At 40.9% G+C, this 26,706-nt stretch overlaps 1 protein-coding gene and 1 long non-coding RNA gene across 7 annotated transcripts in view; one reads left to right on the plus strand and one right to left on the minus strand.

Annotated features, from left to right (window-relative positions):
- ITPR1 (inositol 1,4,5-trisphosphate receptor type 1) overlaps positions 1-26,706 on the minus strand; it is a 329,757-nt gene that overhangs the window by 153,557 nt on the left and 149,494 nt on the right. For all 6 annotated transcript variants that reach the window (XM_040492113.1, XM_040492112.1, XM_040492110.1 and 3 more), the window contains 16 exons: positions 23,814-23,913; positions 22,241-22,401; positions 21,600-21,741; positions 19,529-19,687; positions 17,240-17,412; positions 15,914-16,033; positions 14,184-14,378; positions 11,347-11,598; positions 10,038-10,179; positions 8,793-8,946; positions 7,605-7,792; positions 4,360-4,498; positions 3,632-3,686; positions 1,365-1,530; positions 1,102-1,272; positions 537-602 (listed from right to left, as the gene is read on the minus strand). In XM_040492113.1, the coding sequence (XP_040348047.1) occupies positions 537-602; positions 1,102-1,272; positions 1,365-1,530; positions 3,632-3,686; positions 4,360-4,498; positions 7,605-7,792; positions 8,793-8,946; positions 10,038-10,179; positions 11,347-11,598; positions 14,184-14,378; positions 15,914-16,033; positions 17,240-17,412; positions 19,529-19,687; positions 21,600-21,741; positions 22,241-22,401; positions 23,814-23,913 (2,383 nt within the window). The remainder of the gene's footprint in view (positions 1-536; positions 603-1,101; positions 1,273-1,364; positions 1,531-3,631; positions 3,687-4,359; positions 4,499-7,604; positions 7,793-8,792; positions 8,947-10,037; positions 10,180-11,346; positions 11,599-14,183; positions 14,379-15,913; positions 16,034-17,239; positions 17,413-19,528; positions 19,688-21,599; positions 21,742-22,240; positions 22,402-23,813; positions 23,914-26,706) is intronic.
- Positions 1,840-14,455, plus strand: LOC121041329 (uncharacterized). The gene is made up of 3 exons (XR_005795691.1): positions 1,840-2,430; positions 13,809-13,864; positions 14,147-14,455. It is a non-coding gene; the product is annotated as an uncharacterized LOC121041329 (long non-coding RNA).

Below are 26,706 nucleotides of genomic sequence, written 5' to 3' on the forward strand. Positions count from 1 at the left end.
AGGAAGGAAGGAAGGAAGGAAGGAAGGAAGGAAGGAAGGAAGGAAGGAAGATCGACCTCCTAAAATGGTGAGACTCATATCATTGCCAAGGACTTGGGAAGAGTTTGCTCTGGGGTTAAAAAAAAAAAAAAAAAAAATACAAAGCTCCCAACCTTCCAACTGTGAACCACCCTATGCAAAGATATCTAAAGAACTAGAGCCCTCACTGGTGGACACTAAGTGCCAGTCATTGATATAAAGGCTTGACAATTCTATAAAATTAGTCCTTTGGTCAATTATAAACTTTCAGAATCACGGGTGCTGGCTGCACCTGTAAAAGGTGAGAAAATTGAGGGCACACAAATAATAAGCAGCAGAGGATGATTCAAACCCAGATATGACCCTAAAATCCATGCACTTAACCTCTGAGAGCTTTTTCTTTCCTGTTAAACTTCACATGAAGAAAAAAGATGAAGTGTTTGCATCTTCAAGTCGACTCTCACTATCTCTCCTTAGAGAATTAATACACAAGGAAAAAGGGCATTAGGACCACTCACCTCTTTGACCACCCTATAATTGTAGCTGCTGGTGCTCTCATGCTTCTGTGACTTGTTATTCCCCTCCTAGAGACCAAAACAAACGTAAGGGTGGTTCGTCCAGCCCCTGGACTGTAACGTATGTGTGTTTATACGCTCATTGGAGTTTAGGAAACAATGGGAGTTTTTGCAGCTTTCCTATAGTTACGCTGGGTTTAAGCCCGAGTCACGTGTTCATCCCCCTTGCGACTGACAGGATTTCCCTGATGTGGGAGAGGATGGTGGACCAGACTACTGACAACAGGTTCTTCCCTGGGTGGGTCTGGAAGGGAAATATGGGGCTAATCCACTCAACAACCAAGTATTTTCCCTGTGGTCCAAAGTGACACAGGTGAGGTAGCTACCCTTCCATCCTGCAGCTTATTGCTTGGGAGAATGGCTGTTACTTTGGCTACTCAACATGCAGGTCTCTTGAGAATAAAGCTCATCCCATAATATACACTTTTATGTGAAACCAGAGTAGGCTATTCACTTGTTTGAGGAGCCTATCCACCTCCTCTGGCAGCGTGACCTGGGTCTCACCCACCTCTGTTTTCTTATGTTCGATTTCACCAGAGACACCATCCATGGCCTCATCAGGGCCCTGCCCTTTGTACACCCAAAGCTCCGACTTTTCCACGATGGATCTCAGCTGGTCCAAGTCTTGTTTGATCTGTTTGTAGTTGTCCACATCTTGGCTGGTAACAAGCAGCTGAACCTGAGCAAATGCAACGTGCCCGTGTCACCATGGCCTCTTGGGCAGCTGACGACGACGATACCCCCCCCCCCCCCCACACACACACACACTACCTGTTTGAAGGCCTGCAGGACCTCCTGCCTCTGACTGAAGTGCCGAAAGAGGAGCTGCAGGGCCCCTGACACCAGGGGTGGGTAGTCGTGCATTGTCAAATGCAGCAAGACTCGGAGGAAGGTTCTGCCACCATGGTCGTCCAAGTCCAGCGGTGTGTTCTCCTCACTACAGGAGTGCACAGAAGGGGAAAGGACAGATGAGCCACAAGCACCCTTCTCTCACACACTTGGACCCAGACACACGTTAACCAGAGTTCTAACCCCGTGGTCAACCCTGGGTGACTTGAGTTTTAGTAAGTTCCTGTAAGAACACAATCTTGTTTTAACTTCAACTGAACTGCGAGCAGACTATGAGGAGGTCACAACTGTCAAATTCTAAGCCAAAGTCCCTACCTTCCCCCAGTGACAGGAATTGACTTTTTATCCATATTTCTGACTGTGAGTGTTCTTCTGCGGGGTCTTATCTATGGTTTGAGAATAGCACACCGTTGTGTTTCTTCTAATGAGAAGTTTTATTTTTTATTTAAGAGGCTGTAACTCAGCACCTACCAAAACACCTGTGGTAAAGCACCAGCTTCTTTTACTTTAACTTTACAGCTAACTGATGTCTTAGTCTATACCAGGCCCACTGATCAGGCACTTGGAGGCTGTGGCAGGGTCTAGCTGCCATAAAAGTACCCAAAATGATTACTCCCATGATCTGGACTTACCATGTCACAAACTGGTAGCAAGCAGTCTGAAGACCGCACTTTGAAGAGTGTTCTTCAAACGGATTAATAAGCAAATTGTCAGGGGTTATCTCAGTATCTGTGATAACTGTGTGTTATTTCCGTAAAGAAAGAATTAATGACCATGTACTGGATCAAATGGCATTCTACTGCAGAACTGAGCACTGCCATTCAATTATTACATCAGTGCCTATATTGTGTTCACCATCTAAGGAACCTTCATGTGTGCAGGCTAGCAGGAAAAGCAGAGAGGATCTCCCAGGAAAATACTCTATTTGTGCTACATCCTCCAAAAGAGGAGTGAAGACAGTGTCACTGCTGTGTCATTATCAGGAAAGGTGAGATACAAGACAGCACAAAGGAGTGTCATCATACTGAACTCAACACACTCTGTTTCCGAAAAACAAGATCTTTCATCACAGTCAGTAATATTACTAACCCAAAATTCAAAGGCTTTACATTAAACGCTGGGGTAGAATGTTAACATTGGTGGCCCTCAACAAAATAGACCCTTATGTAGGCTCCTCCCACATTGACAGTGGGCTCAGCCATGTGACTTGCTTTGACCAATAGGACATCAGCAACATGCTACAAGCAGAGGCTTAATTAGTGTTGTACACTGTTGGCCTATCCTGTTGGGAACTTTGCTCTTAGAGCCAGTCACCACGCTGTGAAGAAGCCTAAGACAGTCATGCGTAGAGAGAGAGGAAGGGAGGGAGAAAGAGACGTCCCAGACTTAGAGAGCCAGAAATGTGAGTAAAGCACCTTGGATGTACTAGCCCCAGTCACCAGACCACCAAAGTTTTACAATACACTGAACAGTGACCAGCAGGCGAAATAGCCAGCTTAGCTCCAGTCAAGCCATTGAATTGTGAGAAGCAATAAAAGGCTTATTTTTTTAATCCATTAAATTTCTGGAGTAGTTTATTATACAGCAATAGATAACTGAATCAAGGGTATATGTTAAAAGAACTAGGTGCATAAGGTATTTATATAAGCTTACAGCTATTCAAATCTGATAGGTATTTAGATCTCAATCAACAATGAGTAACCCACTCTTTTAAAAAAGGAAATAATACATTAATTTAATGTTAGGGACAGGTATATTTTTGTTGCTGTTGTTGCATGGGCTCTAAAGAGCCAACGGATAAAAATGTCAGTCCATCAGCAGCAGAAGGACATGATCTTGTTAACCTCACTCTGTTTTCAATCTCCTTTTTTCTTTCAACCCTATTTTTCACCATTAAAGAAATCCTAGCATATGTGTATTTGGGGAAACCTACTTACATTCTTTCTATCCTAGGCAGGAAACACACAAACACACACACACACACACACACACACACACACACACACACACACACAGCCTAGTATCATTCTGACCTGAGCACTAAAAGTTACAAAGATAGCCGTAAAATAACCTAAACCCAAAGACTAAGCATTTCCTAGAAGAATGAAGGAAAGAGCCTTTCAAAGCTATATGAAAGAAGCTTCCCAACCAGAACCACCCACAAAACTGAACACCGAAAATATACTTTCCTTCCTCCAAAGATGCCTTCTGCTTGCTCTTCAATATGTTCAAAGTCAAGAGTACCTGAAAATTTAGAGAACACAGCTTCAGGTGCAGAAAGGTCTAGAAAAACAGGATGTTGGTGAACTTTCCCAAAAATAGACTTGCCCCTGTCCATAGGTTAACCTCAAGTCTTCCAGAATCTTATATTGGAAACCTGTGAAGCCACATCAACTCAGATCACACTGTCCAGCGGCTCCGGTGTGCGATGTTCCACATTTCTGCCAATTTCCTACCCACTCATGATCCCCTTAGTAGAGCAGAGTGATGACCTTGTGCCAAGGAAGCTCAGGCCTTGATAGGTGGGATTATGTCTACTACCCCTTATTCTTCACCACTATTTCCTGGGCAGGTGAAAACTTCCATCATGAGTAAAAGCTGCTGGTGAACAATAAATTTTCTTAGAGGGTTATGTTTTGTTTTTTTGGCATTTCTGTAACCACAACACAACCACATAGCGGTCCTATGATTAAGCCACTCCAAGATGGAAGGAAAGAAGACCTAACCCAGAAGAGATCTGAACTCTTTTAATTATTCCTCTGCCCAAAAAGGGTAACTCCTAGGATTTTGTTCTAAATTACAGTAATATTCAAAATATTCACATTTTACCTTTTGTAGTGTGTACTGTTTGAATCCCCAGCTTTTATTAGTCCCACATCCCATTCTATGGCTGAAATCCCATTCTGAAATCACTAACCTGGTACGTTACTTGGCCCCTCTTGGCTGCTGCCTCCGGAGGATGTTTCCGAAGTCTGGGAATTGCTTTCATCAAATTCTCGCTTAAATATACACAGGAGGCAGGAGATCCTATAATCCAACCTCACATTCAAAATAAACTAAAGATTCAAGTGGAAATGGAAACAGATTGGTTACATTAGCATACCACCTGTAACACTGTGCCAACCCACCGCACTCTGGCTGGGTCTGGTATCTGCTGCATCAATTACCTTAAGCATTAAGGGAACCAAATATTTGGCTTAGACTTCAACAGTTACTTCAACAACAGACTGCCATGGGGTCTATCAAATCTGTCTGCAGCACCTTTGCATCTAAACTTCAGCATCCTGATAATTAATTTAATAATCAGAACAATTAATCACTCACTACTTACTCCATCCTCTATAAAACATTATTTTTTGCAAGTATTAAATCTCAACTCTGGTCTATGAGAACGGTGATGTTGGCCACTTTGCTTTTAAAAAATTAAGAGAGAAAAATGTTTTTACTACTAGAAATTAGCTTGGTTTGTCTTTTTCATTTCTGATGGTTTCCTTTGATTTATATACTAACTCTTGGGTTCTCTCTTCATTCTCTCTGCCCCTCCCCTGCTTGCACTGTCTCTCTCGCTCTCAAAAAATAAATAAATATTGAAAAAAAAAAAAAGAAAAGAATAGAAAATCAAAGTTCAAGACCCTGGTGACCTTACTCAATCCCAGGACATACACTTCTCCCAGACTATACTACCTAGGCTTGCTTTCCAAGGTCTTGGGTCATGGTTTCCTACTTACTACTGGATACCCCATTTGGTTTCTTTCCAGAGTCTCCAACTCAGTATTGTATAAAACTATCAATGTCAGTCCTGCCTGGATTCTCTCATCCTGAATCAATCTCAGTCAATCTAACCCTCCCTCTCTGACACACACATCTCATCAGTGACGATGTCCTGTTGGCTCCACCTCTACCAAGTCTCCTGGATCTTTCCTATCATTTATCCTTGCTCATATCTTCATGATCTCCTGCCTTGCCATACCAGATCCAGCTCCCAAAGGGGCCTATTCTTAGGTCAGTCCCCTACATAAAAACTCTCAAAGGCTCACCAAAGAATAAAATCCTGGTACTTTAGGCACCCGGAGTGCTTAGGCACCCAGAGTGCTCAGAACCTGGTCTGCTCCTACTTTCCAATCTTATCTCTGACAAGCTCCATACACTCTATGTCCTTGCCCAAGGAGAGTTGTTACTGGTCCATGTGATGTCATGCTCTGGTCTGACATGCTCCAAGTTCAAGGGGACTTGAGAAGGTCCCCTTGTTTCTATACTACAAATCCTTTTCAGGGTTAAAAGCAGAGTTAAGATCCTACCTCTTCTGTAAAAACCTTCTCTGGTGCTTACCAAATGAGATCCCATGACCCACCCTTGTGTCCCAAGAGAACACGTTCCTCACAGTTTTATTTGCAGGAAGACACAGCTTCATCACATCTTATTTTCCTCTTAGACTATATAATCCCTGGTGGATACAGTCCCTGCCCAAATCATCTGTGCATTCCTGCCAGTGCCCAGCAAAGCACCTTGCATATGGGAGAGGGTCAGTAAGCATTTGATGAAACAATGAATCCAACAACCAACTGCTGTCTGTTCTCAGATGGCTACAGTGAGAGGACCTCAAGGTATCATCAAGTTTTACATCACTTTTTTTTTTTTCTTTGAGAAAGACAGGGTGCAAGCAGGGATGGGGCAGAAAGTAGAGGGATACATAATCCATGGCCTAAGAAGTCCTCCACAACTTTTGTTCAGGCATAAGTTCAATGAGGTTCCTTCCTAAGTCATTCTCTACAGCCTTAAATATTTGAGGACTCTAATGGATGTTTTCAAACTACTAATAAAATGTGATTCAGACTCAAGAGACAAATTAAGTCTACAAACATTTATAATCATCTACTACATGTTCTGGGGTTGGGATTAGGCAGCATGGGAAAAAGAAGTGGTAACAGTCTTCTATTCACTAAGGAACAAATAATTCTGCTGATGAATAAAAACGATGTATGAACAGAAAGAGGAAAACACAGAATGTCATGAGATCAGGAGGGTTTTCATACCTAAGATCAAACCCTATCTTCAGGAGACTGACTCCCGGACCTCATTTTGCCAATGTAGGGAGTTTACTCCTACAATTATCCTCTCTCTCCTGTGTCAACAACTTGTCCCTCTCTACCTGACCATTCCATTCAGGATACAAACTTGCTATAATCTCCCAACTTAAAACTTATTACAACAAAAAGTTCCTGTCACCAACAATCACCCTTCAGTCACTTCCCCACTTCTCTATACATCTTTATACCAAATCTCCTCAAAGAGTTTTGTACTTACTCTCCCTGATTCATCTTCTTCCATTCCCTCTTGAACCCAACCTATTCCAAAATTTGCCAAGTGTACTCCCACCTCAGGGTCTTCTCACTGTTATTCCCTCTGCCTCAGAGAATTTTCCTAGATACTCACATATTAGGTTCCTCACTTCATTCAGGTCTCTGATCATGTTCCCTTACTAGAGAGGCCCTGTCTGACAACCCCATCGAAAGAAATATCCCTGGCCCCACATTCTGATGGCCTCCAAACCATCCTGACCCTCTTATATTTTAGCATCCTTACCACTTACCACTATCTGACATAGCATACCTGTTGTTTAATATGCCTATGACTCTTACCAATATGTAGGCTCTTTAGAAATGGGAAATTAATATATGCTGTTCAGCCCTGGATCTCAAATGCTTAAAAGTACTTGGCACAGAATCAATTTCAATAAATACTGAATGAATGAAAGAATTAACGAATGAATGAAAAATGGAGGGAGGCAGTTAATTGAACCTTAAGCTGAGTTGTGAGCAATAAATAAGCAAGAAATCTGTCTTTATGTAGAAGAATACCTATGTGAGTTCTAAGCAAAGGGAGCATCTTGGGGGCAGACCTAGAGGCCAATGGTGATGGAAAGCTAAGGTAACTAGAGGAAGTTGTGTCATGGCTGGCAGGAAAAGGGCACACTGGGGAGGGGTATGAGATGACAAAAGGATGAAGACAGCTGGTTCATAAATGGCACTTAACAATGAGCTAAGAATTTGCTTCCACTCTCTTCCCAGAAAGTCTAGGGCTTTATAAAAGGAGGGACACAATCCAAAATGGTAGCCCTATGAAGTACATTCTGTCCCCACCACCTCTGGCTGAGACGGTTACCTGGAGTATTTCAATGATCTTCAACTTGGTGTCCATGACCATGATATCCTCCTTCTCTGGCTCTGTCTGCTTCACGTTGCCTTCAGGGGCAGCAGCCATAGGAGTCATGGGTAAAAAGCCTCCTCCGCGGAGCACCACCTGGGTCATCAGCTCTCCAACCCCATGGATGGACCGCATTACATTACTTCCTAGGAAGGGCCAGGACAGACCCCAGTCATGACAACACTCCGGGAGAGTACTCTGAGGCACCTGACAAGGAGCACAACTCTAAACATATTTAACAAATCTGTCCCAACACATTCTCAGGATCCAAGGAACTAGAAAGGGTTAATACCCATCAAAAATACGGGGAAAAAAGAGTAGTGGAAAACAGATGGGCTTTGAAATCCATAAAGGAGCACTTTGGTATATTAATTCGCCTTCCAAATTTTACTGGTCACCTAGCACATGCTTGTTGCTACCCACAAAATTAGGGGCACAGGAGCTAACGAGGCACAAATTGAGTGCTGCTACAAACCCTGATCTCAAGTACGCAGGATTACCTCTGAGGCTCAGTTTCTTCATCTATAAAATGAGACTAAAGGAGCTCAGAGGATGAAATGGTGAAATATATGTGAAATGACTGAGCACAGGATCTAACACAGTATTTTTCTGTTCTAGCTATAGAGACAAGGTCAACAATTATCCGTATGTGAGTACATAGTAGGTACCTAAAGCAGAAGAAAAAATAAACATATAAAAGCGGAGTTATCTATTCACAGACTGGAAATACAATACTCAGATACAAGCCAGGATTTTATTTCATCATATACTAATATCATCATTGAATGCCTCATGATACATTGAAGACAAGGCTAGGACATGTGTTCTTAAGAGATAAGCATTCAATTTGTTAGGTAACTTTCAAATGGTTTTGCAAAATTTCCTAAGGAGAAATACAGATAGACTCATATATGAAGGAAACAGAGCAAAATGTGAATAATCAAGGACTCATATGTATTGGTATCGGCTGTGCTATTCTTTCAGCTTTTTTGTTCAAAAACGTCCACAATGAAAAGTCAAGAAAAAAAGGACAGGACATCACAGGGAAACATGACAAGAGTAGTAACAGAAGAGGCTGGGAGGGCATGTCCCGGGTGTGCAGGTGCCAGCAAATACCACTTCTCCACTTTGCCATGACATTCTTACCTTTATTCTCTTCTCCTTTCGCCATCTTACTAATGGGAAAGATGGTCGTCACATGCACACAGTCCAGTATGGCCAGGAGAATTTTGGTCAATCGTAGAAGGTCAGAGAAGTTGTAGAAACCAAAGTAGATGAGATTCCTAGCTAAATTTACAACCTATTATATTAAAACGAGAGAGAGTGAGAGAAAGATGGTATTAGGTCAACTGCATCCTTTAGTTCCATTTTATGCTAATTTATAAATGTCTGATTCTGACCCTTCTTATGGTAAGAGGAGACATACATTTTGCTTGCATTTCTGATCAAATTCCACTTTGTTTCCTAAGGAGAAAAAATAAGAAACAAAAACCTGCAAAGCTACTGATCTGTTTTAATAACTAGTTGATAAAAAACTGACATAATCATCTGTGGAGTGTGGATGGAACTGGAGGATATTATGCTAAGTGAAATTAGTCAGAGAAAGACAAAAATCATATGACTTCACTCATATGAGGACATTAAGAGACAAAACAGATGAACATAAGGGAAGGGAAACAAAAAGAATATAAAAACAGGGAGGGGGACAAAACAGAAGAGACTCATAAATATGGAAAACAAACTAAGGGTTATGGGAGGGGTTTTGGGAGGGGGAGGATGGGATAAATGGGTAAGGGGCACTAAAGAATCTACTCCTGAAATCATTGTTGCACTATATGCTAACTAATTTGGATGTAAATTTTTTTAAAAAATTTAAAAATTATAAATAAATAAATAAATAAATAAATAAATAAATAAATAAAGATATTGCAGGGCAAGCCACATTGCAGCCCAACAGGACACAGAAAACAATATTGCAATCCTTGGAAATAGACTCCTCAAAAGGAAAACTGGTCTCAAAAAGAAACATTTTAAGTCAAAGGTAATAAGGATTTGTGTCCCTCAAATGATAATCTATGATGGATCCCAAGCATAGTCTGTTTCTTTCCTGTTGTTTTTAAGATCACGTACAGAGTATACGTAATGTTCTATCATTTTATGTAATTCAATTAACCCTGGATATTTATTCTACCAGCATAACTACCAGTAAGTCAAGCGACTGATATTCGTTCTATTTTCTTGTGAAACAAAATTGAGCTCAATTCTTTTTTATTACAAAACTGGAGTATCATCACAGAAATCACTACATGCTAAAATATTTTCTATTTATCCCAGAGAAAAATGACCAATGAAAAGCAGGTAAAACATATAGATTATTTCATCATGAATTACCTCAAATGTAAGCTTATTTTTCTCCTTATCAGAGAAAGGAAACCTCTGACAAACCACATCTCTTAAATACTCCTCCACAAATTCCATGGTCTGAGCAAACCTCTCCTTAATTTCATCTTTGGAAGCTCCGCTACTATCATAGCTAAAAGGAAAAGAGAAAGAAAAGGAAATCAGGGGCGCCTGGGTGGCTCAGTCGGTTAAGAGCCTGACTTCAGCTCAGGTCACGATCTCATGGTTCATGGGTTCAAGTCCTGCACTGGGCTCTGTGCTGACAGCTCCAGAGCCTGGATGGAACCTGCTTTGGATTCTGTGCCTCCCTCTCTCTGCCCCTCCCCCGTTTGCACTCTGTCTCTCTCACTCTCCAAAATAAATACATATTGGGAAAAAAACACAAAGAAAATGAAATAAAAGTTCAAGATCCTGGGGCCCCTGGGTGGCTCGGTTAAGTGTCTGACTTCAGTTGAGATCATGATCTTGCAGTTTGTGAGTTGGAGCCCTCTATCAGGCTCTGTGCTGACAGCTCAGAGCTCAGAGCCTGGAGTCTGCTTCAGATTCTGTGTCTCCCTCTCTCTCTGCCCTTCCCTTGCTCACACTCTCTCTGTCAAAAATAAACATTTAAGGGGGCGCCTGGGTGGCGCAGTCGGTTAAGCGTCCGACTTCAGCCAGGTCACGATCTTGCGGTCCGGGAGTTCGAGCCCCGCGTCAGGCTCTGGGCTGATAGCTCAGAGCCTGGAGCCTGTTTCCGATTCTGTGTCTCCCTCTCTCTCTGCCCCTCGCCCGTTCATGCTCTGTCTCTCTCTGTCCCAAAAATAAATAAACGTTGAAAAAAAATTTTTTTAATAAATAAATAAAAATAAATAAAAATAAAAAAATAAACATTTAAAAAAATTTAACAAAAAAAAAGTTCAGTATCTTCCCTGTTGAGCCTTCCCCAGCTGCTCAGCCACAAAGCCAACATCCCCTCCCCAAAATCCCCTCTCCTACCCTCTGTCCTTAATTTATTTCTCCTCCTTAGCAAGTATCAGTAAGACATGTAATCATTTACCTTGTTTATATCTTCCTTCCCCATCTAGTGTACAGATAGCGTTTTGGTTTGTTCACTGATACATTAGTTAAGGCTGACACAGCGACAAATATTTGTTGAATTACAAAAAAAAAGATAAGATAAAAAATAGAAGTATGCCATCTTTTGCATTCTTGAAAAAAAATACACTTCACCTTTCATCTATGCTTTAACTAGACTGAACTTGACCATAAGTGGTCTACAGTGACACAAAACATTAATGAGGTTTTAAAGCAGCAGGCTCACTCATCAATGGCGATCTCCGAGGGAATCTCAGACCAGAGGCGGGCATATTTCACGGGAGTGACTTGCTCCTGGGGATCTCGGTCCACGTGCATATGAAGCATGAGGCGGCAGAAGGATGCCCTCAGGTCATAGGGCAGGTTCTCATCAGACATGCAGCGGAGAATGAGATCTACATCCAGCTGGCCTGATATTTCATTGATGGCCAGGTACTGGCGGTCTAGACACATCCTAGCAAAAAGGTTCAACTGATACCTGAAGACAAGAAAAGTTATGTGAAGAAATCAGAAATCATTGAGCAAAGGGGCGCCTTGGTGGCACTGTCAGTTAAACGTCCAACTTTGGCTCAGGTCCATCATCTCACGGCCCGTGAGTTCAAGCCCCATGTTAGGCTCTGTAGTGACAGCTCAGAGTCTGTAGCCTGCTTCGGATTCTGTGTCTCCCTCTCTCTCTGCCCCTCCCCTGCTCATGCTCTGTCTCTCTTTCTCAAAATATATAATAAAACATTTAAAACAAGAGAAATTATTGAAGATGAATGGCAACACACAGCAAGACCATTTGAATATCCCCAACTTTCACAGGAGTGACATTTGGCCATCTGATCTTATACATCGACACCCTTAAATTGCCTGTGTACCAAGCAAATGAAGAAACTGTTCAGGCTTTACCACCAGTCATACAAGTCCACGCTGCTGAGTTGGAGTAATTATGTGACTACTTGATTCCATTTGGTCCTTGTTTGTTTTATGAAAAAAAGGGGAGGAAATGTTATATTTAAAATGGTTGTCTATTTCCTCAGCTGTTTTTTTATACAGTAAAGACCATGTAGAAAATGTTAAACATCATCTCCCATACTGAATCTCATAGAAATTTTATCATCCTCTTTGGATCTTATCTCATATCAGCCTACTCTTTGATTTCTACATGAAAAACATGTTGTGCAAAGTAGGGGACTCCTCAAACTGTTTTGTTTTCTTCCTCATCCAACTACATGTGATCTTTGTCACCTTCTGAACTGGACCATAGAAGTACCCTTTCCCATTCACCCTCAGGAGAAGATACATCAGACATTACAAGAAAAAACAACTTGTAATGTGAAATCAAAAAGCTATAAGCTTCCAATGTGGCCAATACTGACTTCTGAATCCAAAATCCTATTTATTATTGATAACCATGAGTTGAAAATGTTCTCAATCTCACTAGATTTCAGTGGATACAGATTAAAATATGATTCTATTTCATGCTTATAAAATTACCAAAGAGTAAAAAGCATCACAATATTCACAGGTAGCAAACACCAGGAGAAACAAAGTTCTCACTCACAACTGGTGTGAGTGTGCACCACAATACCCAATCTAGGATCGCTCAGTAAAACTTGCCAATTCAACAATTCCACTCCTAATAGGAAAGACAAACTCTCACTCATACACATACCTTTTGAATAAGGAGGTCCCTTGACATGAAAAATTAAATTGTGGCATATGATGGACTATCCAAGAGCAACGAAAACATGGCATAATAAAAGGGAATGCCATCCAGAAGTTGAAATTAGAGAAACAGATCTACCACCATTAACACGAGCACATTTCAGAAACAATACAGGATAAATGAGACAAGTACAGTACCATTTACATACAGTCCTAAGAACTGGCAAAATGCTATATATTTTTTATGAATACATACAAATGTAGTAAAACAGAAACACAGAGAATGTAGGAGGGTATACACTACATGCATGAATGGGAGGGAAGAGAACACAGAAGCTATCAAAGGGCACTGTAGCTGCAAAGTTTTACTTGTTAAAAAATGCCCTAAGCACTTTTCCATCTTTGCTTCTCTATTCTTTGAAAGGTTTTCCTTGGCTCTCTTGCCCCTTCATTTCCTTTCCACTGCCTTCCCTTGAGGTGGCAGGGACAGCAGATCTTAAAGCTGGGACCCGGGAGACCCTAGGGTCAGACGAGGTAACCGGCAGAGGTGGAGAGTGAGCAAACAAGGATGCACACCAGGTAAAAGGCCAGCCAGGTTTCTCTCAAGAGTAAGTTATCAATATGGAAAGGTGAAGGCTATAACAACACTATGGTGTGAGAAAGGAACTGGAAGTACAGATGGGGACGGGACTCATGGTTTTATTCTGTATTTGTACAGGGGCACCTGGGTGGCTCAGTCGGTTAACCATCCGACTCTTAACTTAGGCTCAGGTGGTGATCTCATGGTTTGTGAGTTTGAACCCCATGTGAAACTCTGTGCTGATGGTGCAGAGCCTGCTTGGGATTCTCTCTCCCTCTTTCTCTGCCCCTCCCCAACTTGTACTTGCTCCCACGCTCAAAAAAAATATATGTACAGGTATAGAAAGACATATGTTATGTGTGTGTATAAACATACACACATGTATGAATACACGTATTCATGTTCTAGCTCTGTCTGCAAAATTCTATGAGGTTGGCACTACTGTCTGTATTTTGCAGATAAAGGAGCTGGGGCATGAAGAGGTATATGACTTGGCCAAAGGCAAAAAAACCTAGTAAGTAGAAAGGTCAGGATTTGAACACAAGCAATGTGACCACATGATATGCGCCTGTATGCTATTATTCTGTTAAGGACAAATAGTAATGAGGGGCCGATGCAAGCACTCAGTGTTTTCCCTACTTGGCCACGTCCAGGAATCAATTTACTACCTAAGTACCAATGAAACCTTACATGCCCAAATCCTAAAATCTACATCTTTTTGCTAGATAGGTGACAACATGTGATTGTGTGGAGCAATCAATAAGCAAGCAGTAAATTCCTCATCAATTCCCTCCAGGGCAGCCTGAACTGAGCCCAGCAGGACTCCCCATCACCTGTAGTAGCTGAGAACATCGCGGTCCTCCTTCTGCCCTTCTTTGGCATCTTGGGCCAGTTCCCGGACACTTTTGCTGCGAATCTCCTTGTTGCTGTCCCTCCAAAAGAGCCACACCTCTTCCTCGTCTTCTCCTGCTTCCAGAGCATTCTCTCCAGTAGAAACACCCTCAAATTCAAAACGAGAAAGAACCAGCCTGGAAAATAAGAGGAGGAGTAGTGAAAACTCCTTATGTTAGCAATACTTGCTAATCTAAGATCAACTCTAGCAATATATTGAAATCTAGCTTCACTTTCAGCATAGGGGTGCCTGGGTGGCTTAGCTGGTGAGGCAGCCGACTTTGGGCCAGGTCATGATCTCACAGTTTGTGGGTTTGAGCTCCGCACTGGGCTGTGTGCTGACAGCTCACAGCCTGCAGCCTGCTTTGATTCTGTGTCTCCCTGTCTCTTTCTGCCCCTCCTCCACTCAGGCTCTGTCTCTCAAAATTAAATTAAAAAAAAAAAAAAAAAAAAACATAAAAAACTTTTAGCATAAAAACACATAGATAACCTCTTTTTTTTGCCCCTCAATGGCAAAATCACAAAGAGCCAACTTGAACTTCTTCATATACTTTATTCCAGTGGTGCTCAAGCAGGTGATTTTGTCTGCCCTGCACCCTCCCCAGGAGACACTGGGCAATGTCTGCAAACATTTTAGCATTTTTGTTTGTCCCAACTGAGTGGGAGGGGTACAATGAGCATCTAGTGGGTAGAAGCCAAGGATGCTGCTAAACACACAGATAGTCCATCATGATTAACAGTTATTCAGGCCCAAACGCCAAAATGCTGAGAGGTTGCATTAGCCCAAACCCAAAATTAAGTTATGAGAAGCAAAAAAAAAAAAAAAAACCAAAAAAAACAACTAAACAAAAAAAGCAACAAACAAACAAACCCCACTAGAGCTCAGGGCATAATTCAGTTTTGGGTTTTGTTTTGTTTTCTAAACACTGGCCCTATTACTAGTACTGTACTTATCAGGAAAACTGTTCCCCTGATAAAAAATCAATCACTACTATTACCAAAATTTTTATGTACCACTAAACACATTTTCAACAGTGATAATTAAAAAGCTCTTTCCTACAGTGACCTAACATCACCATTGAATTATCTCCTTTCACTTTTAAAACTGGTGATCCTACCCAAAGAACTTTAAACTCTTAACATTAAATCAAGTATGTGCAAAATGCTCTCTGGTGAATTCACATTATTTTTAAGCCAATGTGCAAGGGGGCGCATGGGTGGCTCAGATGGCTAAGTGTCTGCTGATTTCAGCTCAGGTCATGATTTCACAATTTTGTGAGTTCAAGTCCCACATCAGGCTCTGTGCTGACAGTGTGGAGCCTTCTTGGGATTCTCCCTCTCTCTCTCTGCCCCTCCCCTGCTTGCCTTTCTCAAAATAAAACTTTTAAAAATGTATTAAAAAAATAAATATATTCAAAAATAAATAAATAAACCAGTGTGCAAAGTGATACCTATATACAGAGGAGGCCACTCTAAAGGTAAAGTGAATTCCCTTATCAAAGACCTTTGCATAAGCAAGATCCCATGCCAGCTCATCTGACTTCAGACCAAGTCTAAAGAAATCAAAGTGTTGAGTTTTATTATCCTAGAGTGCAGACATCCACTGGACCATACATTCTCCATCTAAATCCCTTCCTCGTCCGTATCTTCAACCCCAATAGCCCCCACTCACTTGGTCTCAATCAGGATGTCAGCATTGGTTGGATTCAGCACAGCTTTACATATCAGTTCCTGGGTCACCGGGATCGATTTGTTCATGGAAACACAGAGGTCGGAGAGGTAATCTAAGAATCTATGGAGAAAGAGAAAGCAAACAAAATGTTTTCTGCAGCCACAGTAGAGGTTTGGCTCTCAGAGCCAGACTCCTCCTCAAGCGGACAGACCCAACGTATCTTCGACACAAGAAACTAGAGACATTTTAGGTTTTGGTGCCAGTGTCTACAGCACCAGCAGAAACCCAGTTGCGCTAAGAGAAGAAATCAAGAAAGGAGAAAAAGAAAAAAGATGGCAAGGGCCAGGGCAGATGAACAGATGATGAGATTAAAATGAAACAAACAAGACAAGGAAGACGTTTGCATAAGGAAGAAATGGTGGAGATGGAGGAGGACCAGAGAGGTGAGGAAAGGCTCTGAGGCCTGAGGGCCCAAGTTGGAATCCCTGTTCTGATTAGTGATATTCTGATATGCAGTGTTACATAGGAATATGTCTTAACCTCACTTTTCTCATCTTCAGGAGAGGGTAACGTAAAACCTTGTAGGACTGTCCTGAGGATTAAATGCAATAATACATGTCAAGTGCTTATTTAGTTGACTCCCTGAACATGAGAATGCTCCATGGAACATTCTTCATCTTTATGGGGTGGGAGGAGTCACTTTATAACAACACTATCAGCTCTCATTGTATCTCAGTGTGACCATTCACCATACCTATATTATAAACTACTTTCCACTGCTTCTGAAACGCTGTAGATCTTAATGAGGAGAAGAAAAGAGGAAAGGGGGGGGAGATCTATGTGAATGAGAAATGACAGAACTGTAATGTAAAATAGAAACACCCAAGTGACAACTAAGTTTGCAAAAGACTCTTACTGATGACACTTGGGGGAGGTGTTCTAAGTGATAATTAGGGGGTGCTAAACTGTGAATAAATGGCCATCACTGTGATTTCCTGTGCGTCTACCAAGTGCCAGGCACTTGACGTGTATTTATTCTCATTCAATTTTCATAAACACCCATTTAGCACAGAAGAAAATTAAAGCTCAAGCGGAAAGAGAAAGTCACCCAGCTGGCCAAGTGCAGAACTAGGATTCCACTACGGGTCTATCCCGATACCGTGTTCTTTCCACTACTCACCCAAGACCCTCTCCAGACCAGCCTAACCGAAATCTGTCACTGGCAGCCCTCCAAAGGAAACCTCGCCAAAAGCACCCTGACTAGCTCAATGCCTGCATCTTCAAGGCACAGACACCTTCGGTGGATCAGATCCACTTCCACCTCACCTGGGCTCCCTGTTCTTTCGCACCAGACTGACAAACGTGTCGATCTCAGCAGCGGTGATGTGTTTTTCCAGGAGTTTTCGGTTATTGTGAAGCAGGGCGGTGATGGTGTCTTCGGCCAACACATCATAGCCAATCTGCTTCTGCATAAAGCCAAACTGCTTGGCTATGTACTCCTTTTAAGGATGAAAAGGGAGGTCAAGCGGGGAGAACAGAAGATTTTAAGGTTAACCCCAAACTAAGCAAGCAGCAACCTTCCCAAGCGAGAAGGACTGTTCATAAGGGAAATCCTAGTGAGGTACCTTTCTACAACTTTCTCATCTAGGTCAACAGCTGCAAACTCCCTCACACCCTTGGTTTTACTAAACCCGCCACACAAATGTAATTAAGCAAATTACCTCGTATGTACAGATGGGCATTTTATCAAGTGCATAGTATAAATATTAATGTGGTGACTTATTTTTCTAAAAGGTCAAAAGCTGTTTTTCAGCTGTGACTTTATTGCTAATTCAAGAGGACTTAACTGTGCTTTATTGCTCTGTGCTGCCGAATAAACATACTTAAACCTACCTAGATGTTTAGAACAGTACCACCCTATTTTGTTTTCTTTATCTGGGGTGAAAATACATTTGCATAGTCAATGGGGAGCAGAATCAAGTGAGGAATACCTAAGCCAGTCAATCATATTCACAGAACGCATAAAAACATTGCTGGCTTCTCTCTTTGGGGAACAGACATGACATTCCATAAAAAATATATGAGAAGTCAGGGAAATCTCTTGTCGGTATTTGTTTCTATTCAGAGACGTTTCCTGCCTAAGACAGACTCAAAGTTCAAACAGCACTTGAAACTTGGTTTAATGTTTCAAAATTAATTCCCAAATCCTAAAAACTACTCAGGGTGTTTACAGTGGACACTGGCCACTTTTCAGCCCATACTTAGTAAGGATGCATGTTTCGTAATTAATCAGCCTTCAGGGACAGACTGCTGCTGGGTGGCAGACAATCCATAACAACAAGCAAAGACATTCAATGTAGCAGCAACAGGTGGGACTGGTTTGGCCTTTTCATGTACAAGCGAAGTGTGCTAGTACACTCTAGAGGCTCTGATGTATCCTCATTGGAAGATGGCAGAGAGGAACAGAACAAAAATCTCTTTGGCACTATTTGAGTATGGTTTTAATGCACTGGCAGAATTAAAGTAACCAGAGCACCCAAAGACAACCTGTCCAGGCTAATGAACAAAGCATCATAGGTATATGATACCTTCTATTTAGATAATAGCAAAGGCTAAGTCAAAAGCTTATACTTGCTAACAAGGTTATATCTAATACTTGAGAGCACTGCTGAAGTTTAACACTTTCTTCATGACAGAACAATTTTCATTACAGAGAGAAGTTTAAATTTAAAGGCCAGATGTGGTGGCAGTCCAAAGTTTACAAACAAAAGCCTTTTATAACACAATGCAGAGAGGAGGAGTCAAGGTTATGATAAGCATCATCTGTGCACCTACACTAATTCAATGCAGTACAAGACTTCTCAGCCTCAGCACTACTGACTCTCTGGGTTGGGTAACTGTTCGTTGTTGGGGGATGTCTTGTGCATTACTGGATGTTCAACAGCATCCGTGGCTTCTACCCACCAGATGCCCCCTCGCGCCATCCCGCCCAAGTTGTGACACTCAAAAAGGTCTCCAGATATTGCCAAGTATTTCCTGGGGGACAAAATTACTCCCAGCCGAGAACTACTAAGTGTGGCAACACAGTTTCCAGGTTTCCTTAGAATGGCAAATTGATGGGAGACCCCAGAGAGGTTAGAAAGTTTATCTCATGAGGACACTATATACAGTGTCATGACACAGATAAGAACTTAGAATACCATAAAACATGAGCCACAACCAAGATAAAGAGAAAGTTACCAGCACAGATGCAAGATATGGAAGGGAGCAAGAAGATTCTACTCTTGCTTTAATATAAACACATGCAATCATTTCCCTGATTTTTAAGATGACGTGCCATAAAAAATACTAGAAATGTACTAACAGTATCAAAAAAAAAAATCTCACTGAAAGGTGGCTGCAGAAGGGGACTTCTTGGGTATCCTTCTTAAGGACTCTAGAATGTATCTTCTTCTCAGGCTTGCAAAAAATCTATTTCCTTTCTACACACAAACCTAATGAACTATTCTCTAGCCATTAAGTAATTACAGATTTAACACTTAGAACTCATGAGGCAAGTAAGTGAACTTCAGGGACAAAACTGCCCATCACTTCCCATCAATCCTAAATCCCAACCTGGTTTTTCCTGTAGTCTTGCTGAGAGTGTCTCAGGACCCTGTAGCAGAGCCGACAGATATGTCTGAAAGGAGCATGCCGCTGGTCCCCAAGCTCCTCGAGCCGCAGCATTGGGCCATCGCCACAGTCTGTGAACGGGGCTTGTAACAATTTGAAGATCTGGTTGTGAGAAGGAAGAATAAACACCGTCACCATTTAGTGTGTTAATGGCTAGTCCTCTGTCGCAAACTAATAGAACCTCCTGGGAGGCAGCACTACACAGGCCACTCTCTACATCAATGTCAGTAACCTGAAAATTGTACACCCACTCACCACAGTCCACCTGGACCTAACTGGTCCTCAAACACTTCCCAGTACAGTGTGTAGGGCTGTGGTTAAGAGTGCGGACTCTGCAATCAGCAGATTGTAGGCTGAAATCATTCACCTGCATAATTCCCTAGTGGTATAGAACACAGTCAAGGTAACCTTTGGTTTTCTCAGGAATAAAATGGAAAGAACACTACCCAGCTCACAAGGGAGTGCTAAGGATAAAAGATTAAAAACTGTCAGTTACATAAATATAGTGCTCAGCAAAGGCTTCTGCCACGGAGTCTGATCATTTTGGCCCCTCAAGGAATTGTTATTCTAGAAATGAGCATTGGCATTGAGCCAATCTAATCTGGGAGGTCATCACCTGAAACAGCTGGACATAATTTCTTCTTGGACTAGAAAACCGTGCTGAAACATGATGAAGTGTTAATAAATTTTGTCTTTCAACAACCAACAGGAAAAAGTGTTCTCAAATCCCAAGTTCCTATGGAGAACTGAAGGAGTAGTAACTAATATATTTTTCTTTGGGTTCTAGTGGCCAGGAATTTCTATGCCAAGCATACACCCCCATCTCTGACAGCTTTAGAAAACTATATAGTATGCATTTCTGTGCACTTCATCTACCCTTGTCACTTACCTCCCTACAATTTGTCTTTACACCAGCTCGCTTAAATTTATACCAGATAATACCATCTATATATGTCCTGTAAGCCATTACTCATTCTTTGTGGTAAGATCTTGTGTTGATTTATGGAGGTCCCTGTAAGAGCTTATACAGGCCTGAGTTTACCAAATCCTCCAAATTTTCCAGTCCTATGAAATAACATTAAGAACACATGGCACTTATTATTTTTGATGAAAATACAGTTGTCAACTGAACTCTTCTTGGAGTTCCTAACAGGTGAATTGTTACATGCTGACATTCAACAAGTGTGTTGTCAATTTAACTGAGCTATGAAAGCCTGGGTGGCTCAGTTGGTTAAGTATCCAGCTTCGGCTTAGGTCATGATCTCGCATTTAGTGACTTCAAGCCCTGCATCGGGCTCTGTGCCATCAGCTCAGAGCCTGGAGACTGCTTCAGATTCTGTCTGTCTGTCTCCCTCCCTCTCTCTCTCTCTCTCTCTCTCAAAAGCAAATAAACATTAAAAAAAAAATTAACTGAGCTATGAAGCCATGAAAAGACACAGAGGAACCTTAGATGCATATTATTAAGTGAGAGAAAGGCTACATACTGTATGATTTCAACCACATGACATTCTGGAAAAGGCAAAAGGATGGAGGCAATAAAAGGATCAGTGGGTGCCAGGGGTTGAGGGCAGGGAGGGATGAACAGGCAGAGTACAGAAAGTTTTTAGGTCAGTGACAATACTCTGTATGAATCTATCATGATGGATATGTTATTATACATTTGCCTAAATCCAGAGAATGCATACCACCAAGAGTGAACCCTAATGTCAACTCTAGATTTGGGGAAATTATGATGTGTCAATGTACGTTCAGCAATTGTAACAAATGTATCACTACAGCGGAGGATATTAATGATAGGTGAGGCTATGCATATGTAGAAGGAGGAGGTATACGTGAACTCTGTGCTTTCCATGCATTACTGTTATGAACTTAGAATTGCTCTATAAAATCAAATCTGTTTTCTTCAAAAGTCAGCTGATCAAGCCTTCCAGGTGGGAACCAGTCATGTCCCTCTGTAAGAGCAGTGATCCCACTGATTTCTTAAAGAGATCCCAATATGTTGCATCTCACAGACCTGCTTGAGGATATTCTGTTCTCTCATCAGCTTCTGCCGTTCTCTGTTAGGCTTGGAGAAGACCACTTCAAGCACATCTTGACCAGAGTTAGTGCCACCAGTGACAAAGTAAACCAAGTCTTCCAGCAGCTTGGTTACAGACCTTGAGAGCAAAGAAGCTATTAGAGATGGGAAATGTTCGACGTGTAACAGGTTGAAAACTTTACCTTGAAAGACCCAGGCCTAATGAGGCACTTAAACGCAAACAAGTCCTTTCTTCCCAATTTCCTCAAAAGTGAGGACCAATGACCAAAAAGAGTAAAATACACACAACACATTATTGTCCACAAAAGGATAAACACCTTCACAAAATATGAGCCTTCAAATTTTACGTCAGAGTAACTGTGGCCCCTATCATTTATTAGAAAGTTCTAGAGGCCAAACTAGAGACGGAGAAAAAGGTCTTTACCATTTTAGAGACTTTCAAAGAAGTGAGTGTGGTTCTTGAAAATCACAAGTTAAAGCCACATATAAATGTTAAGGCCTGACCCTCTCACACAAAGCTGTTCAGAGTTGGCATTTTCTCTTTCTGCAAACAACAGATTTAAGAGCTCCACAGTGGGTGAGGTTGAGTATGTCTGGTTGTTACGTGAAGCCCTTACCTTCTTTCATTCTGAGTGATGGTGCCTTTCTCCAGCTTCCCAGCTATAGAGCCCAGCACCTTGCTGGCGTCATTGGCAAAATCCAGGTCCCGAACCTCAGCAGGAGAAACCGGAACTATGGCAAATGCTTCCTTATCCTCCTTCACAGGGGAGGTGCCAATCTGAAAAGCAAAATGGTCTTTATGGGATTGTCTCTTGGACTGAGACAGTAAAACATTAATCAAAACACTATTTATGTGACACTGGGCAATCCAAGTAGCTGGAGCTATCTCGCAGTAAGAATCAACTAGACACAGAAAAACATATGAAAGGAAGTACCTCAAATCATTAACAGTTGTTACCTCTAGAGATTGTTACTGTGGGAAAGAAGGAGGCAGAAAGGGGGCTCTGATATCATTTTACACCTTCATTTGTGAAAAGAAGCATGTTAAGACTGTTAACAATTGTAAAACATGTTTATAAACACATACGGAGGTGTGCCTGAGTGGCTCAGTGGGTTAAGCATGTGAATCTTGATTTCAGCTCAGATCAAGATCTCTTGGTTCCTGAGAATGAGCCTCACATTCGGGGCCTGTTTGGGATTCTCTCCCCCTGCTCCCTGCCTCTCTGAGCCTCCCCGACTTGTGCGTGTGCATGCACACACGTGCTCTCTTTCAAAATAAAACATTTAAAAATAAATAAATAGGTGGGAGACTACGTGGCTCAGCTGGTTAACCATCCAACTTCAGGTTATGATCTCACATTTCATGAGTTTAAGTCCGGGTCGGGTTCTGTGCAGACAGCTCAGAGCCTGGAGCTTGCTTCGGATTCTGTGTTTCCCTCTCTCTCTGCCCTTCCTCTGCTTACGCTCTCTCTCAAAAATAAACACTAATTTTTTTAATAAATAAAAATAAGTAAGCAAATACATAGGGAAAAAACAAATGAGCAAAATAATTATTGACTCAGAGTATCATATGGGCAGACACTGTACCAATCTTTTAACTTTTCTATATACTTGAAAATGTTCATAAAAATAGAAAAAAAAATTCCAGTAACCTCCCCCATCACTAAAAAAACAAACTAAGAGTATCATTTGACTTTTTCAAAACAAAATCCCTATGTTTGTGTTTTTATGTTTTATGACCCTAGAGAAGGTAGGGAAGGAGAGGTGGGCTTGAGGGAGAGAAATTAAAGGGGCTAAGAGAACTTCCAAAAAAATAAAAGTGTCTATTTAAAGACAGAGAGAAAGAAATAATAAAGATTGGGGAAAACCAACTAGGTATGTGATGTGCCTCAAGGCACAAGCAAACACTCCCCCAGCCAAAATCATCCTTCAAACAGACATGAAATCCAGACAATTGCTCAACCTTTAGGGCAAAAGCCATGGAATAAAAGGTTCTGGTTATTTAAAAAAGGCTAGGCTTGCTTTAGCCAAGTCCCTTGGAGAGAATTCTTTCACTGCATTCAAGTCTGTCCATGACTACCTCTGGCCAAAGCAACAAAATGCAGCTCCCTCCTCCCCAATGTGTCCTCAAAGGAGCCCTTTCATTAGGGAGCACAAGACCAAAGGAGGCAGCCAAGTTCCAGAACTTACTTTCAGCATTACAGGTTTTTCTTCTTCCTTGTCGATTGGGATATTTGTGCTATGAACCCAGGTATTAGTGCAAAGGTGTCTGAGTCGGACATAGGAGTTTCTGGGGGGAAAAATAAAAGGATTTGGGTGACAGGAATTTTTAGGTTCTCTAAAGCTACTGGCCTAGAATATATTCTATCAAAAAAAAAGGGGATACCAAAATGGTTTCCTGCTACATACACTAGACAATATAAACCGAGGCACAAATGAATACACACCAAAATATGTTTTAATGTATTTACAATAAAAAATCATTCATAATGATTCTAACATTGTGATATGCTGTATTTCTAAATGTAAGATCACTCCTGTGAATGAATATCCCAGAACGGAGCATGAGACAGAGTAACAAAAACTATTTATTGACTATATATTAATGCATATCATGAGAAATGATAGAGCAATGCATGAAATTTTCCTATGGATCCATGAAGCAAAAAATAAAATTACCAGGATAAAATGTGAGTCAATATTTAATAATCTTGTGGTAAGGAAGGCCTTTGAAGCACACAGCAACATACAAGTTTCATTAATTTTAAAAGTAAAAGATGGATACATCTTATAATATTGTTTACATTTTTCATCTTCCATAAAGCAAAAAAAAAAAAAAAAACCATCATGAACAAAGTTGAAAGAAAAAGGACAACTTGGGAAAATAAAAGAATAACACAAAGCATAAAAAGGTAATTAATCTGCATATATAAAGAGATCTTTACATCAGTAAGAAAAAATGGGAAAAGTGGCAAGGAAAATAAGACAATGATATCAACCAGTAATTTAATAAAGCAATATAAACTGCCAATAAACTTGCAAGTATACATTTAATTTCCTTAGTATACAATTTACACAAATAAAAACTATGCATCTTTTTACTGAATGTCTTCCAAAGATCTTAAGAGACCAACATAACCCAGTATTTACAAGAGTTTAGGGAAATGACCTCTCCCCGCACTCACGGTGACAGTGTCAACAAGTTAAACTCTAGAAGGTTGTCTGGCACTTTGTAAAACAAATAAAATGTTCGCCAAATAAAAATCTTTTCAACTAGCAATCTCATTTTTAGATAGTTCGCCTAAGAGATGACAACCCAAGTACAAACTGGGGCGTAAGTATGTTCAACAAGGCATTATTTACGGTAGTAAAAAACTAAACAATCCAATGTCTCAATAATGGACTAGCTAATTATCATACATGCAGTGGAACACTAAACAGTTATTAAAAAAAGATTACAATCAATATTTATGTGGAAATATGTACAGAACATATCGTTCAGTGAAAAACTGTTAAAAATAGCTTATAATTTTTATTAATGACAAATTATACAGAGGTATTCTGCATGCCCAGAGACTTGTCTAAAACTACATAAACCCTAATGTTAACAGTGTTTATATCTGAATGGTTAAATTTTACATAATCTTTATTTGCTTCTTTGCTCTCCATGATGTTAACACATTTTTGTGGCTTTACAATGGACATGGATAATTTTACAACATTTTCCAATTTTGCTTTAAGGAAATAGTTGAAATAGTGGCATCATTTTTGCATCAGGAACCCACCCCATCAGTGAGACAAGACCAATGAACACCAAACAATAGTAAGTAACACGAAATGCAAATGAAAAAGCATTAAGTTGGGAGACAGTCAAGGTACGCACTGAAGCCCTTTTAGAGGAGATCAATGAGGCTACACAAAGTCATGGACATTTTCTGATACAGAAAACTTGAATTGGAACCTTAAACACTGTTGGGGCTCGGGCAGACAAGGGACCAAAGAAGATATTTGCATTAAGAGGAATTTAGAGCAATGGTAGAGACATGGAAAAGAGGTGGGGGCAAGGGGCATCAAACCAGGCATCTATCTTTAGTACACACTCTCTGCCTTCCGCTTTTGTTCATTATACCTGTCCTGAATATTCCAAGTAAGGGCAACCATAGTGATATTTAACTAGAATGAATATACATCAAACAACATGAAGAAGAAACCTGACAGAGATGTGCCAATTCTTTTTTGTCTGAGTGACATGGACTAATTCTCTGAATTTCAAAATATAACCAAAGCCTGGAGCTTAGCTTTTAATTGGATGATTACCTTCTGTAAAGTTCTATGTCAAATTATATTTGAGACACAAAAGGGTGTTCTATCAATTCATCCCAAGTCTCATTCCCAATCCTTAACTCAAAAGCCATGGTATCAGGACAATTACAAAGGCAGTCACAAAGTTGGGTGCTCTCCCAGTGTTCATCTAAAGCATCTATTTTACATACACTGGAATTTTATTATCTTATTCAGTATACCCAGGATTTGCCATTATCCTTTTCACTTCGGCTTGGAAAGATTCTTCTAACCATTGACTATCACAAAAATTCCTTTGCTGATAACATTTCAGAGACATTCATTTATCTATTTTCAGTCTTCCTCATCTTCAAACAAGCAATATTTAGCACAACTTTAAGATGCAGGGAAATGAGTGTACTTCTCCTAAAGCTTTTTGATCCCTCCACAGGACAAATGAATAGCCCATTCAATTCTGGCTCTCACGTTGTTGGTCAGGGGCAAGAATGAATAAACATTTTTAAAGTTAAGACCAAGCTCAAGATCGTAACTGGTAATTAATACTAGTAGACCATGCCGGACACTTCTCCCATGGTGAATGCAAGGCTTCCATTGTTTAAGAGTTTAGAATCCATCTACCTATGGACAACTATCCACAAAGACAGTTTTCCAATTTGGCTATGTTACCTAAAAGCTTAGACCTCCCCTTCCTACAGCATCATGCAAATTTCCAACCCACTGGGGAATATGGCCAACTTGCTCACTCCTCTTGCCAAGGAAATGCATGAAACACCTTGTGATG

The sequence above is a fragment of the Herpailurus yagouaroundi genome, unplaced genomic scaffold (assembly GCF_014898765.1).
Source record: "Herpailurus yagouaroundi ecotype Mexico unplaced genomic scaffold, PumYag 183, whole genome shotgun sequence".
NCBI lineage: Eukaryota > Metazoa > Chordata > Mammalia > Carnivora > Felidae > Herpailurus > Herpailurus yagouaroundi.